General features: G+C 43.8%; 1 protein-coding gene across 1 annotated transcript; it reads left to right on the top strand.

Moving 5' to 3' along the window:
• Positions 1–7210: 7210 nt before the first annotated feature.
• LOC121276735 (major intrinsically disordered NOTCH2-binding receptor 1-like) lies at positions 7211–15434 on the top strand. Its single transcript, XM_041185280.1, has 3 exons — positions 7211–7372; positions 7785–8033; positions 15252–15434. The coding sequence occupies exons 1-3, from the start codon at positions 7211–7213 to the stop codon at positions 15432–15434; spliced, it is 594 nt and encodes a 197-aa protein (XP_041041214.1).
• Positions 15435–16295: the final 861 nt, after the last annotated feature.

Genomic DNA, 16295 nt, shown 5'->3' with positions numbered 1-16295 from the left:
TATGGGGCTCCCCTGTGCACATTGGGAGCAGCAGCCCCCCCCCCCCCACCAAAAATGTTACCACCCCTTTGTTCCTCCATGCATGGCCTCCAAAACCCACCCCACCACCTTCTCCATCTCCCTCCCTAGGCTCCCTAATCCCTCCACGTTCAAAACCTTTAATTACCTAGGTCCTGATGCCATGGCTGCCTTCATCCCGGGGCCTGCCTGCAGTCCTAGCAGCATTATCTACTCAGTTCTGGTGCTGCCACGACTGCTAGAGCTACTGGCCAATCATATTAGCCGGCAGCACTTGAGAGCAGGACTTTCTCCCCATGGGGGGGTGGAAATCCCACTCTCTGCTGGTTTAGCCCCTCCAGCACACTGTCGCTGTGGGGCGGGCTATCTTTAAGTCAGTTGCCTGGTGTCCAACTTTTGCAATGGTGAGGGAAGCAATATGCCCCCTTCACCATGAAATTCAGTCCTAAGAAACGCGCTTGTAAAAGAAATCACGATGGCAGGTTCAGAACGAAAAATCAAGTTGGCAGTGTGGCAGTGGCGGGTTGGGCCTCTCACCATCCTTTGACAGGTTCCTACTTGTAATACATTTTCATGCCATGAGTACTCATTACATTAAAACTTTTTGAAATTAAGTGCTACCTTCAAGATTAAGTCAATGGCACATGGGAACCCAGTTCACATTCGTTTAGAGGTGGTGTGCACCAGTCAGCTTTGTACAGCTGTGTCTGCAGTGAGCGGTTGTAATCATTGAACTCTGTGGCATGAGCGTGGGGAGCAGGAGAATGGAATCTGCATGGAGGGCCGAGACTGGCAAAGGCAAGTCAGGGTCAGGAGGTAGAGGGGGTAATAGGCGATGGCATGGGAGAATGGGAGGTCTCCCAAGGGAAGGCAGAGGGTGAGGTCAAGGCATGAAAGTGTGCAGTGGAAGCGCCTGACGTCTTGGGGGCGGTGCGAGGGTGAGGGGTTGGGGGCAGAGAATGCAGATAAATAAAATGAGGGGCCTGAAGGGCAGTGTCAGTGTTATCTGCATATGGATCCTGTGGGTCAACTCAGGGTGCTGGCTGGCAGTGAGAATGTGCACGGGGGAAATTTTACAGCTTCTCACCAGGTTGGTGGGGGAGGGGGGTGGTTGGTGCTTGAAATAGAATGGATGACTAACCCACTGCCTGCCCGCCCACCCCAAGCTGTTCCCCGTAATACAGTGGGTGGGGTAAGGCAACAGTGAGCCCACCCACATTTAGGCTTATTGAGGTCTTTAACTGGCCAATTAAGGGCCTGTTTCTGCCTCCACCACAATAACATGTGCAGCTGGGAAAGGTGGAACAAAGTAGGCCAGTCTGTTTTTTCACCACTTCAAGTTAAAATGTGGGAAGGAAGTGGGTGTACCTCCTTTGCGAAGTGCTTTCTGTCCATTGGTGGCAGCGCCCTTCAAGGTGGTCCAGCCCCTTTGTGCCTGCTCCCAGCATCCAGAACTCAACATCCCCACCCTCCTCACCCTCCTCACTAGGGACACTCCCTGACCAAAAACTCTGGTTTTCAGTCTGGCACCCATGTTCCTTCTCCTCAGGACAGCTTGGGTCCTTCTGTCTTGGACTCTAGGCCTGGAACTTGGTTCTTAGGCAGACAGTAGACGTAATCTGGTACCTGCTTAACACTTGTTTATTGGTACTACATGTAAACAAGTTATAGAGTAGGCACATTGCACCTAGGCTTGATTCCAACCTCTCTCTCAAGAGTCTAACACATGACTGACTAGTCTCAGTGGCACATCACCACCTATGTCATTCATTAGCATATCCCATCTGTTAACCCTCTTTACTACACCAGCAGTGGCCACTACTGAGATCAATCAGTTTGGCTGGTAGCTCTTAAGAGCAGGACTTCCCATCCTTGAGGGATGGTGGTCCCACTCTCAGCTCATTAACCCTGCTCCCAAAGTATTATAAATGTGGGACAGCCTTTTTTAAGTCAGTCGACTCAAGACTGAATTTTCTCCCGGTGTTAGGTGAGCAATATGCCCACACATGCCCGTCCCCCTCCAACCCCTCATAAAATCTGGTCAACAGTCATAGGGGGAGTTAGATTTGGTAGGGGGACAGGTCCAGTCTGAAGTAGGGGTATTCAAAGGGCGGGTCACGGAATCTAACAGATGATGTGGAGAGGGTCTAGGAATAGAGGTGGAATCTCAACAGGAATGGGAGTAGGCTCAGTGAGGAGAGATGACATGTCCATTTCAGAAATGATAGGATCCAAGGTGATGGGGGGAGGTTCAAAGCTCACAAAGAGAAGGCGAACAGTGATGTTGGGAGGGTGAAGGGTCAAGGGTTGGAAAGCAAGGGTCACTTGCACAGTTCCTGGAAATCACTGCAGGAGTTCCTCAGGCTCGTGTCCTAGGTCCAACCAGCTTCATTCAGCTTCATTCATCAATGACCTTCCTTCCTTCATAAAGTCAGAAGTGGGAATGTTCGCTGATGATTGAACAATGTTCAGCACCATTAGCGACTCCTCAGATACTGAAGCAGTCCATGTCCAAAGGCAGAAAGACCTGGATAATATCCAGGCTTGGGCTGACAAATAGCAAGTAATATTCATGCCACACAAGTGCCAGGCAATGACCATCTCCAGCAAGAGAGAATCTAATAATGGCTCCTTGACATTCAATGGCATTATCATCACTGAATCCCCCACTATCAACATCCTGGGGGTTACCATTGTCCAGAAGCTGAACTGCACTAGCTATATAAATACTGTAGCTACAAGAGCAGACCAGAGGCTGGAAATCCTGTGGCAAGTAACTCACCTTCTGCTCCCCAAAACCTGTCCACCATCTACAAGGCACTGGTCAGGAGCGTGATGGAATATTCCCCACTTGCCTGGATGAGTGCAGCTCCAACAACACTCAAGAAGCTTGACACCATCCAAGACAAAACAGCCTGCTTGATTGGCACCGCATCCCCAAACATTCACTCTCTCCACAGTGGGAGCAGTGTGTACCATCTACAAGATGCACTGCAGAAACTCACCAAGGCTCCTTAGTCAGCACCTTCAAAACCCACGAAAACTATCATCAAGAAAGTCAAGGGCAGTACGTGCATGGGAACACCACCACCTGGAAGTTCCCCTCCAAGCCACTCACCATCCTGACCTGGAAATATATTGCTACTCCTTCACTGTCATTGGTTCAAAATCCTGGAACTCCCTTCCTAACAGCACTGTGACTGTACCTACACCACATAGACTACAGCAGTTCAAGAAGGCAATTCAACACCACCTTCTGAAGGGCAACTGGGAATGGGCAATAAATGCTGGCCCAGCCAGCGAAGCCCACATCCCACGAATGAATAAAAAAAAAGACATGTCCAAAAACTTACTTGTAGCTGCCAGGAGTGCAGATCCAATTGGGAGGAGGCCAGTGTGGGTGGGTGTTGGAGTTTTGGGTGTGAACAACGGGAGGAGTGGAAAACTGCTCAGAAGCTGTATGGCTGATACCCCTGGACAGACAGATCCACATAACACTGTTTGCCCTTTTCGCACAGTTCACTTGGTTGATTGCCTATGGGTCCCATACACACAGTCCACCAGCAACCCTGGGAGCAGGAGGAGAGGATGTGACAAAGGGGGTCTCTCACTTGTCAACAACTGAGGCCAAAAGGCCTGCAGCAGGCAGCACCTAAGGGGAGGGTGGTCAGAAGGCAGCTATCCAGGGAAGTTATAGGGCTAGCAAGTCACTGGCATATCTTCAGGGCATGGACAAACCTCCAGATCTCAGGGAGGGAATGCCAGAGATGCCTGAAGATGTTGTGGGAAGCAGCCACCAAAATCTGTCAGATCCTGCAGCAAGACCCGCCACCAAATGGATTTGGCAACAACGACATGCCTGTGTTCCTCAAAGTGATTGCAGCACTCAACTTTCTCACCACCAGCTGCTTTGAAGGATCCATGGGTGACAGTTGTGGCATTTCAGAGGCTGCCACACACAGGTACAACAAAGAGCTGACCAACGCCCTCGTCCATCATGCCAATGTGTTCATCAGGTTCACCACAGATCATGGCAGCCAGGCAGTCAGGGAAATAGGCTTCACAACCATCGTTCTTTTTCCTAGAGTGCAAGAGGCAATTGACTGCACTCATGTTGCCATAGAGTTCCCTGGAAACAGCCATTGGCAAGTGATCCCACTCTATAAATGTTCAACTGGTTTGAGACAAGCCTGAGACATACTAGAACTCATGACATAAATGGATTCCTCCGTACTTTGCGCAAATATGCACATAACCCCTGACATCTCGGCCATATGGTCCCCTACCCTCACTGCGTTTTCAGCAGATTTCTTGTGGCTATGACCAGATGCCTGTCATTAGCATGGGGTTCATCGGGGGCCTGATCCTCAACAGTCCTCTGAGTGTCTGGGACCTCGGCAGTCACAGCCCCCCCTCAGCATCTTGTACATGTCCATGCTGTGCAAACCTAAATTCGACCCCTTCATACCCAGGTGGGTGCAGCTGAGCTGGTGGAGTGTGCTGAAGAGGCAGCTGACAGTGCATCCTCTGGATTACTGGTGTCATCGTGCCAAGAGATGGAGTCCTCAGTTTCCTGGAGTGGCTGAGGCCTGGTGTCTAGACTGCAGGCATCTGTAAAGGATTACAGAATCACAGAATTGTTACAGCACAGAAGGAGGCCATTCATCCCATTGTGTCTGCACTGGCTCTTTGAATGAGCAATTCACTTAGTGCCATTCTCCCACCTTCTCCCAATAATCTTGCACATTTTTCCTCTTCAAAAGGAGAACAACAAGAAACATGTTAAGGTCCCACAGTGTCTATCTATTCTTCATGTGGTCCTGAGCACCTATTATGGTGGCAGCAGTTCGATGCATTGCCATTCTGCTGCCTTGCCAATCCAGCCTTGCCATCAGCAACGGATTGGCTGCCCCTGTTCTCCTGCAGTCTGGAAGGCGTCTTCCTCAACAGGAACTTGAGATCAGACACCCTTCTGCCTATCTTTGCCCTTTCCTTTTGATTATGGGTCTACTTATCCTGCAGGAGAAAGTGGAGATTTAGTGACTTGACAAATACCAACTGACCCCCTTGTCTGTACATATCTCCATCACACATACTGGCCCATCAATGTGTTAGGTTGTATCCAATTGCTTATTCAAGACAAACGGTCACTCGCTTTGGCCTCAAGTGACATGCGGCCCTGAAGCTGATCATGCATTTACCCACCTGGTCAAGTTTCACACTCTCACAAATACATCACCTGGTTCCCACATGAGAGACAATCCATGCCACTGTACCACTTATCCAGGTGTATCCAAGGAGGTTATTGACTTCTTTCCGACACTGTGCCTATGATCATGAGTGGGTCCTCATGGTTGGTCACCTTCTGTAAGATCTCCGTCCAGGCTGCCTTGGTCAAGATGGAGAGCCACTTATTGCCATTGCTTGGAAGAGCACCTCCTCCTGTTCGCCGATGGACTTGAGGAGAATCCACAGGGAGGCTTCACTGAATCATGGTCTATGTCTTTGCTCTGACATTTTGAATTATATTTGTAAGTAGTTTGGCTCACAAGATGATAGATTTTAATGAGCAGGGAAGAGATGTGGGGATAAATTTGAGGGGGGCTGAGGGTTATGAAGAGTCACAAAAACAAATTGACCAGACTGCAGAATGAACGTAGGTGGATGTGGAACCCATGGCCTAGATGCAGAGCTTCCCTGCTTGTCCACAGCTCACTTGGACCTGCTGACCGTCACCTGATGGCAGGATGCGCCACATGGCCGCTGCTGGCCCTTTAAATTTTCATATGAATCATGTGAATGCCGGCTCCTGACATGAAAGCCAAAGTGGCACCCATTTCTGTTCCTGCTTTAAAGAATTAATAATGAAATTGGTTAAAAACATATAAGTCTAATTTCCTTAGCCTTTTTTGGAGCAGTCATTGCATATTTGTTTAAGTGAGCTGGTAATTTGGGTAAGACTTGTTTATACTAAGTCATAATCTCTTCTCTTCTCAGTGTATTAGGGAATAGATACATAGGGCCAAATTTTCAGTCCTGGGTTGTCAGAGACCGGACACACGACTGAAGATGTGCATTGGGAACCTATTGAAATCCAGACACATGGACCCACATGGGAATTGCTCTGCTCCACAAGACCCTCTGCAGATGTCACTGAATGTGAGGTACAGTCAGAGACTTCAGACAGTTCTGTGGGCCTTACCTGAATAGCTACCCAGGAAATGTTAGATAGATTGAAATTTAGTCTAACACCTGAATAACCACACAACCAACTCCCCAATCATACCCCCCGACTACCCCCATGTTCACCCAAATAGCCCTCTGACCATCCGACTTCCTCCTGATCTTGCCAACCGGACTACCCTCCTGACCCAAACCGACTACCCACCCCCCTCCCCCCCCCAACCACCCCGACACGACTGACCCCAACCACTCGACTAACCCCTGATCAGACCTAGCTATCTCTCCCGAACCAACAACCCTGTGACCTGATTACCCATTTACCCACATGCTCACCTCATCCACTTACCATCTCAACTACCTACCCACCCTATCCACTCCACACGCCTCACACACCTACCCACCCTACTTACTCACTTACCCACCTACCCACCCCACTCACTTACCCTCCCTAACCACTCACTTACCTACCTATCCTACTTACTGACGCACCTGGCCACTCACCCACCTACCCAATCGCTCAATGACTTACCCATTCACTAACCACATGGTTAACATAAGGCAGCTAGTGCCATAAAAACGGGGCATGGCCTCTCTTCCGCCGCCTCTACTCTGCTCCAACGTAGTTCCCCGAGGGACACCGCGTTGCACATTCCGTGAAAACTGATAACATTTAATCTTGTAGCTAGGCTTCCTCATTCTGGACTTCTCAACTACTGGGAACAGTCTGCTTTTATCCAGCCTGTCCCATCCTTTCATAATTTTAAACATATCTTCCACATTACCTCATAATCTGCAATGTGCTAATGAAAAAGCCCCAACAACAAAGGTATGCATTATTCATAAGTGACTGCAGTCCAAGATTAGTTTGTTTACTATCGAAAAAGGGCTCTGCAGACAGGTAATGTTTCAGCTATCTACCTAAATATTCAGCAAGTTATTAATAATTGAGAAGAAAGTATATTGCTTGTCAGTCCCAATGTGAGACTGGAGTTGGACAGAACAGTGAAACATGGATCTATCTGTCTTGCCAAATAACAACCATCCTGACAAATTTCTGCAGTTAGATGTAAAAACATTAGCTACAAGTCCTGGTTTGAGCCAAATTGGTTTTACAGGTCTCTATGGGGCAGCTCTGAGTGGTCAACAGTGGCACAACCAAGTCTATTCACAGGTAAGTGGGTCAAACAGGTGTGCTTTTGACCTGAGAATTGAAAATACATCCTTGTAGAAAAAGGCTTTTATATTTTTAAAGAAATATCTTAAAATCACTGACCTAGATAAAAAGATATGAAGCATTCATATAAATGCCTCTGTAAATGTAACCATAATAAGTTTGGATTTTAATTAGTTGAGTGCACTTTTGTAATTGTTCCTTGCATCTATTAGGATGTAGCTTGTGTTAAATCACTATTTTTGCAAAATGAAATGGGCGTTTGCAGCTACTGCTAAAATAAAAAAAAACATTCATTCAATCAGACTGATGGTAGAGTCAACAGCTATAATATAATTACTAATTAATTCCAATGATAGTGCTGTGAATTACATCACTGTTATGGCACTGTTGTGTATTAAATGTCTTCTAGACTAAGGACCAAGAATTATCAGAGACGTTCAACTTGCAATTGTATGGTGATGGCCCTGTTCTCATCGATAAAGTCCTCAGCAAACATATCACTCCTCTAACCTTGAAGTCCACCATCAAGACAAATCCCTTGTATGCAGATATAAGGACAGACAACAGCTGGCAACAGAACAAAGCTCATCCATCCTGGACGATTCAGGATTATGACAGACAGTCAGTACAAACAAATCTAGCTGATCATTTAAGCAAGGTGATGTGTTGCAAAAAGTATTGTTGTTAATAGACATCCATGTTTTAACTTCAATTTATATACCGTAATTTGCAATTAACAGCTTGCCAAATGTCATAATGTAGTTCACGGAGGCAAAAGAACAACATTGGGCAATAGTAGAGCATTGGAGGTATTTAGTAAAGGCACAATCAAAGATAAACCATCTGAATGAATGGAGAGGGCTGGTAATATAGCAAAGAGTTTTAGGGAGGATATTTCAGAGTGTAGAACCAAACTGTCTGAAGCCTCTGTGGTCAATGGCAGTGCAATAGAAGCAGAGTGCAAAGGCCAGAGACAGAGGAATGGAGTATGCATGGAGGAACACAGCACTGAACAAACATGATGAGGTCATGAAGGAAGGGTCATGGATGGACTTGTACATGAGGACATGAGTTTTGAAGTTGAGCAACTGGTGTAAACGAAGCCTCTGAAAGGACAAATGGCCTCCTTGCCATAATGACTCTATGGGCCAAATTTTCAAACAGTTGCGCAGGCAGACAGGCTCCCAATTTCCCACAACAAGCCAGCATGCTGGTCTCCTGCCATGGTCCTACCGCCAGGCTCCGCGGGGATCGTTAAGGGGGAGCGGTCAGTGACGGTTACCACTTGCAAGCTGGAATTTTCCATTCAGCGTGCAAACAAGAAGCTAAATGTGATAGTAAAGAGGTGACTCTATCTCTAGCCATTTATGACAAGATGGAGCTTAATTCTGTCTGGGCAATATTTTTTAACAAATATTTCATTACATTCACATGAACCTCCTTGATTTGTTATTTTATCACGTGTTTACTCAATTAAAATTAATATGTGTTAATAATATTACATGCATGATTTTAACAGCACAATTTAGCTTTCTTCCATGTTAACTCATAATCTTTCCCTTGTTAGTTAATTTTAAAAAATATATACCATGCATTGAACATTACATTTTCTGCCATAGCTGTATCCCTTCTTTCTTTCCTGATCAGGCATTTGCAAACTTTGACTAATATTTACATAGGTCAAGGAGTGCTAAATATGCTTCCATGGGCAGGATTTTTAGGTAGCTGTGCGGGTGCGATTAGCGGGCCTGGGAGTGGCTAGGGAACGGACTACCGCCCATGGTTGGCTCCCGACTGTAATTTCACACTGGCTGGCCAATTAAATGAAATGTTGAAATGCTCAGCACTGCTGATGTGGGGGTGGGAGGAGAGCAGATGCTGACATAAGTGGGGGCATGGGCCGGGGCCGAATGAGAGCTCCCTGAAAGCAGAGAGCTGCCTCAGGGAGCTGAAGATTTTAAAAGCAATAAATAAAGCTTTTAAAATCTGGAAAAAAAAGTCCATGAGTCACAACATATACATGATGAAAATTCTGTCCATACATCTTTATTTTTTTTAATTTAATAACCGCCCTTGGATGAGGTTCCATGAAAAATGCAAAGTCTGCCTGGCTGATTCGCCCATCTGCCAACCATAAGATTGGATGGACCATGAAAAATCAGAGACAATTACAACTTTAATTGCACTAATTGGACTCTTAACTGTCAGTGGGTGTGCTTCCGACTTTTGCTTGTGCCCACCAACCGAAATATCGCGCGAGTGCGGGATGATGTTGGGACTCTCACCCGATGTCATCCCGCACAATTTTGCGTCTGATTGGGTCAGGCATGCACCCACATGCCGACTTAAACATTTTTCCCCATATTAAGCAACAAAGGCATATAAATTACACCTTACTTTCTAGCAGAGACAAAAAGTATATCTATTTGTAAGACAAGTGTACGACATAGCTGTAAACCCACCTCTCTTGGTCTTACCTTCAAACTTCAGCAATTACTAAATTTTCAAAGGATTGATCAATTTTATAATAACATTTTATGGAGTCATAGAAAATTGTCTATCAGTGGGGCAAGTGACCATTTTGTGATCCAAAGTTTCTTACATTCTTAACAGTTTTGAATGCTACTATGATTGTCTCTCTAGCTTGTAGCCTGCTTTTTCCCCCAACACTCACTCATTCTCAAGATCCCAGCTGGTCTGTCACCACTTCTTTAAATGAAAGCATGTTTAAAATTACATATAAATTTGCATCATCATCCTTAATTACAAAGCATTTGTTAATTACAATTCATTCCTATGGAGCAAAAGTTCCAATTTTTTATCAATGGTAAAAGATTTAAGTTTGGACTTAAGAGTTTCCTCATCCTTATGATTCAGCCAGTTTAATTTTATTGTGGTTTATATTTTTTCGTCAATCTCCAAGATATCACCCAATCTTATTCAGTTGTCATGTTCCAGTAAATCATGTGACCTTTTGGCATTTTGAGCTCTTGACAATCCTAAATCTCAAGCAAATACCTAATTAAATATGGACATTCACAGCCATCTGGAGAATCCACACATCCTTTTGTTTAAGGACAGACCACAAACAAAAGAACTATAGCATTTATTCAGGCCCATCTTTGCGTTTTACCATGGACAAAAGAAACATAGAACTCATGTATGTTCAATGAATGTGAATAGATCCCATCGACCTTCCATAGTATTACATTGGTGCTTCATCCAAGCTAGACTGGGTGAATTTCAAATTGTCAATCAACAACATGGGATGTATAATCAACATACCACTCATTTTTAGAAAAAATGACTTTGAACTTGTGCAAGTCACATGGTGAGGAAGCAATTTTGTTGTCTGCCTTTAAAATAATAGCAAAAAGCTGTTCGACAGAGTTCAATCAAAACGCCATTGAACCAGCTGCAAGTCATCCAAGCAGCCAGGGTAAAAAACAGAAATACTCTAAAAATGGGAGATGAACTCCCCTAGCTTGTTCCAACTTCAGGTTCACCTGAAAACCAGCCTCCTTGAAGTTTGACTATAAGAAGCCTTACAGCTTATGAGAATCCTTTGCTTTATAAGAGCTTCACTTCAACTAAAGCATCAATTCAACTAAGAAACTATAGCCCTGTCATGCTAGAGACTGAGATAATCATAAGTTGTAATTGTATTGTTTTACATTCATTTGTATCTAATCTCTGTGTCTGTGAAATGGTGTGTGAGATGAGTGAGTGCGATGTCACGTTTTAAACATCCAGAGTAAGCGTGTGATAATAAATAACCTGCTTTACTTTAAAACTCACAGAAAGCTTGCTGCTGGAAATTATTTAATTGGACCACTTACTCTATGGGTAAGAAAGCACACACCCCTTACACACAAACACATTGATCATGGGCAGTAAAAAGGAACACATAGGTTTTGTCTGTGACACAGTTTTAAACTTATTTTTATAATAACATTTCTTGTATTTGTGGTCTGTAAGCAGCTATTATCTACATTATGACTGTCAGTTCATTAGCCCTGATTTGAATAATCCTGTCCTGGAGTGCAATGGCTGGGAAATTTTAACACCTAGGACTTGTTTAGATGCCCAACACTGACGTCCACCCGAAGTGAGAATGAATGTCATCAGAGATCAAAATGTATTGGGGGCATAGTTATGCCTCCACCAGGGATCTATGGGAACATTCCATAGCTGGGTATGTAGGAGGTTGGAAAGTCCATGTTTGGGGATAATGGAGTGCAATAGTGGGAACCTGGGGCAGAGGAGACTCAAAGCAGCCTTGTGAGGCCAGAATGCACGTATAATAAAACTCATGCATCTACCAGGGTAATTGGCCTGAATCTTGCAGTCATAATAGCAGTGAATGCTGAGAGGGTCGCTGCTATTGCAGGCCACACTGGCACCAAAATTTCTAGCGTGTTCACTTAAACTTGAATCTGGAAGTTCCGGGGTGTCTGAAAAAGCTCTGGAGGGTGGGGGGAGCCCATGGTGATGGCCCTATCAGGGCCTCTCAGTGTGTAAACTTGGGCTGATTGCCCTGTACTTACCCTGTATTTACAATGATTTATTTAGGGCTGGTCCTAGTGGGCTTAGAACATGCTCAGGACCACAGCCACTGAAATCAGCAAAAATATCAACCTACACCCAGTGCAGTACCAAAGGAGGCAGACGTCCTTTCTTTTGGATGAAAGCTAAACTGAGGCCTATCTATTGAGGAGGTTGTAAAATATCCCTTGGTATTGTTCAAAGGAAATGAAGGAGTTAATTCAGCCAACATTACTCCCTTAATTAACATCACCAGAACCCCCGGCTCCACTTCCCCCTGGCTCCCTTTCACTGGCACCCCCGGTAACCCTGACTCTACCAGAACCAGCGACTCCCTCCATCCCTGTTTCCTGGCCTCTCCCGGCTCTCCTTTCTCCATTTCCCCTCAGCTCCCCGACTCTGTTTCCTCCCCCTCACCCCCAGGTCCCAGGCTACTTCCTCCAGCTTGGTTCCCCCGGCTCCCCCCACCTGTCCTGTCATCCCAGTTCCCCTGGCTCCACCTCCTCCCCCATGCAATGTCTCTCCAATGGGCATTTCTTCAGCTTTTTCTGGGTAGCAATGATGGCAGCAAAAAGCTTCCTGATGGCTCCATCCATCCAATTCCTCAGCATGTTGAAACCAGAGAGCAGAATCGCTGGCACTTAGAATCCACAGACTGCATCCCATCTATGATCTAGAACTATAGCTCATCCTTCTTGCCATTCCTTTGGGTTCTCAGACTAATTTGTCTTCTTGGTATGAGTATCCTGCCATCATATAGCCTCAACTTTACTTTTGAGGGCTTCATTTTTGGATCGCCAAGTTGAGCTACTTCGTAGAGGCCTGTGAAGGGCATGATGTTGCATGATGCACCAGTGTCAATCTGACACTTCATGTTCACTTGCTGCTGTCCTTCTGCGATCAGCATTCTAACAGTCACAAGCCATTTATCACCTATAGACCTGATGGAGCCAATCTGTTGTATTGTTTATAGTTCTTCATCAGACTCTTCTGCTGATATTTCTCCAGTGGCTAATGTATAGACTTGTTTTGCTTCTTCCTAGCCCAACCCTTGTTTGCAAAATGATTCTGCTTCTTGCAGTCAAAATACTGCTTTCCCCACACTGGGCAATTCTTATTTTCCTCTGTATGATGTCCTCTGAAGTATTTGCATCCTGCCTTATGTCTGCAATGACTCTGCTCTTTCGGCCTGGAATGTCTCTCAGCATAATTTATCTCCTGGTCTGCTCTGCCATACAAGTGCTTTAGGTGACATTTCACAACTTCCATATTTCTACACATGTCTATTGCTTTTTTGAGCATCAGTTTCTCTTCCTACAATAGACTTTCTCTCAGTGAGGGGTCTCAAATGCCTAAGCCTAACCTATCTTTAATCAGGTCATATTTAGCTGGCTGAGTTTGCCTGATTCTGCAAGCTGTGTTACTGCAGTCACATACTGTTCAATGATCTCGTTTCATCTTGAGCTCTAGAGTTGAATACATAGCATTCATTACTAACATTCAATTGGGGTTCAAAGCATTTGTTCAAGACTTTCAAAATCTCTGCCATCTGTTTTCTTTGTTCATCAGTTAGATTCAGGGTGGTATACAATTTGTAGCAGTCCCTCCCCAGCAGTGTTAGAAATTGGCCATCCTTATCAGTTCTGGCTTGTTAATTATTTCTGTTGTAAGCTCGTAGTTTTACCATTACAAGTGGGAAAACTGCCAGTTCTTTCATGTATCGCCTTTCAGTTCAACAGGAGCTGAGATTTCACAGTTTAGTGTCATATTCACAAACCCAGTATCTTGCTTGCAGCCTTCAGTATGTGTTTGCTTTTCCTTGTCCTTTTTCAGCAGTTTTTAGCACATTTTAACATTTCTGTGTGCCTTTCTGAGCTAAGTCTTCTCTGCAGCCAGTATTTTACTTTTGACTTTCGATTTGTTTGCTTTTATTATCATTTTCAGCAGCTTTTAGCAAAGTTTAGCCTTTCTGTGTACCTTTCAGAGCCATGTCTTCTCTGCAGTTTTTCCAGTATTCTAAAACTGTTTACCTCCACTTCCTGACACCATTTTTTGAGTTTAAGGTGCTTATCAGTGCCTTCTAATTGTAGTCTTTATTGAACTGATCTCAAGATGGCAGCTTCCAGAGAGCTATGTCATGGCAGAAGTCACCTGACTAGATGAGACATGTAGAACTGATTGCATTTCAAACCTAAACAGACACAAACTGGCCATCAAAGCAGCAGGTTCCTCCTCCTTCACAATCTCATCTGTTGCTCACTCATGCTGTGTGATTCACCCAGTGTACCCTAAATCCACTGGATTAGTTGTGGCCTAACATATTGTTGCTTTCTTCAATGCCACTGGAAGCTCTGTCAGGTTCTTGTGGCACTCCAAGAAGAAAGTACATCACAATGCTGTCTGCAAAAGAACCCTTCAAATGCTACTTACATACTTTATGACATGATGTTATGTTTGAATGCATGCCTCGATAAATGAGGGAGTGAATTTGTGAATGAATGGAAACATTAGCATTCATACATTATCATGACCTCAGAATATCCTAAAGCACTTTAATTCAATGAATTCAATCATTGTTATTATCTAAAAATAGGCATTAGCTGATAAGTCCAGAGGAAAATCCCACAAAGTGCAAGTAAAATGAACGATCAGTTGATGTATGCTTCAGTGATGTTAATTGAAGGAGAGATGTAGGCTAAGTTAAATTCTGGCTTTTTCTTGAAGAACACCATGGATATTTTATGACCTCCTGAAAATAGGCCTCAGTTTATTTCTCATCCACCAGACAGAACCTCTGACTCCTTTGGTACTGCACTGAACTATCAAACATGTTCTTATGGCCTAGGAATGGGACTTAAATACACAGAGATATAAAAAAACCTGCGGATGCTGGAAATCCAAAACAAAAACAGAATTACCTGGAAAAAAATCAGCAGGTCTGGCAGCATTGGCAGAGAAGAAAATACACAACCTTCTACTCAAAAGCAAGAATGCAGCCATTGGGTAGTGCTAAAAAAGTGGAGGTTAAATCATATAAGACAGATAAAATGGACCTTCAAGTCATTAAATGTCTCTGGGTTCACCCTTCACTATTCATCCTGTGCTCTCCATTCTTTGTGCCAGAATGCACAAGCACAGAGGTGATTAGTGGACAGGACTTGGTACTAGTTGACTAGCCAACCAATCAGCACCTTTTTCTCATGTAGTAGAAATTGTTGTGACCATTTGAAATTTGCATTCTTGCATTTGTCCTGATGTGCACGACAAGAAACTTCAGCAACATGTCCCTCTTTTCAGCGATATTCAAATTTCATTTATATTCATTTAGGAGGATCCAAACGACCTGAAATTTTGGTTGGACGACATTTATACACCAGGATATGATTCTTTACTGAGGAAGAAAGAGTCTGAACTGAAAAGAGCGAAATGCTGTAAAATAGTAACGCTGCTAGTATTAGTAGCCTGCACTTTAATTACTGTAATTACTATATTAATAGTTGTTGTTGGATACTAAATTATATAAATATTTGTTAGCTTAATAAAGAACTTTAATAGTCATGTTCATGTTATTTGATACAGCAAAAGGCTGTTCAGCCCATTTAACCTGTGCCAGCTCTTTGAATAAACTATCCAATGAAGCCTATTTCCCTGCTCCTTTCTCATAACCCTGCAAACATTTTTTGTTTCTTCAAGTATATATCCAAATCCCTCTTGAAAGTTACTATTGAACCTGCTTCCACCAGTGTTTCATGTAATGCATTCCAGATCACGATAACTCGCAGTGTAAAAGGATTTATCCGAATCTCCCCTTTCGTTCTTTTGCCAATCACCTTAGGTCTGTGACCTCTGGTTACTGAATCTTCTGCTATTGGAAACATTTCCTTCATATTCACTCCATCAAAGTTCTTCTTAGTTTTTAAATGTTCTTGTTATTCTTGTCTAATCTTAAACTGACTGAGATTACATTATTTAATAGACCTTCAGAGATTGATTTTAGAGTTAATTTTAGAGCTGAATTAATTTTAAATGTTCAATCTCTGCTTTTGAAAGGTGATTTTCTTTAGTAGATCTACATGATGTAAATTTAAGACATGCAAATGTAAACTATTCAATAAAATAAAGGTGAACCACAGCACTGGTCATGTGATCATTATCCATCTGTATTTAGTCCAATTTGAGCAATACTTTTATCTTCCTACTGATATTGGTAAAATCTGGAAATAAAAAGATACAAAGTTAGAAACAGCACACTTACTTAATTGTTTGACAGCCCTATAAATAAACGATAGCATTTTTATCAGCATCAGGTACTTCTAAAATATGTGTTTACAAACCTGTTTTTGGATCCATTTTGTGCATAATTAAGAAGGGGGTT

Source organism: Carcharodon carcharias, chromosome 4 (assembly GCF_017639515.1).
Source record: "Carcharodon carcharias isolate sCarCar2 chromosome 4, sCarCar2.pri, whole genome shotgun sequence".
Taxonomy (NCBI): Eukaryota; Metazoa; Chordata; class Chondrichthyes; order Lamniformes; family Lamnidae; genus Carcharodon; species Carcharodon carcharias.
The sequence above is the reverse complement of the archived record's forward strand: the minus strand, read 5'-3'. Positions and strand labels throughout refer to the sequence as shown.

Bases quoted from the DNA above. Each gene is read 5' to 3' on its own strand.
- LOC121276735 (XM_041185280.1), top strand. From the start codon at position 7,211: ATGGATCTATCTGTCTTGCCAAATAACAACCATCCTGACAAATTTCTG. The intron at 7,373-7,784 runs GTAAGTGGGTCA...AATGTCTTCTAG, and splicing joins ACAACCAAGTCTATTCACAG to ACTAAGGACCAAGAATTATC. The intron at 8,034-15,251 runs GTGATGTGTTGC...TTCATTTAGGAG, and splicing joins TAGCTGATCATTTAAGCAAG to GATCCAAACGACCTGAAATT.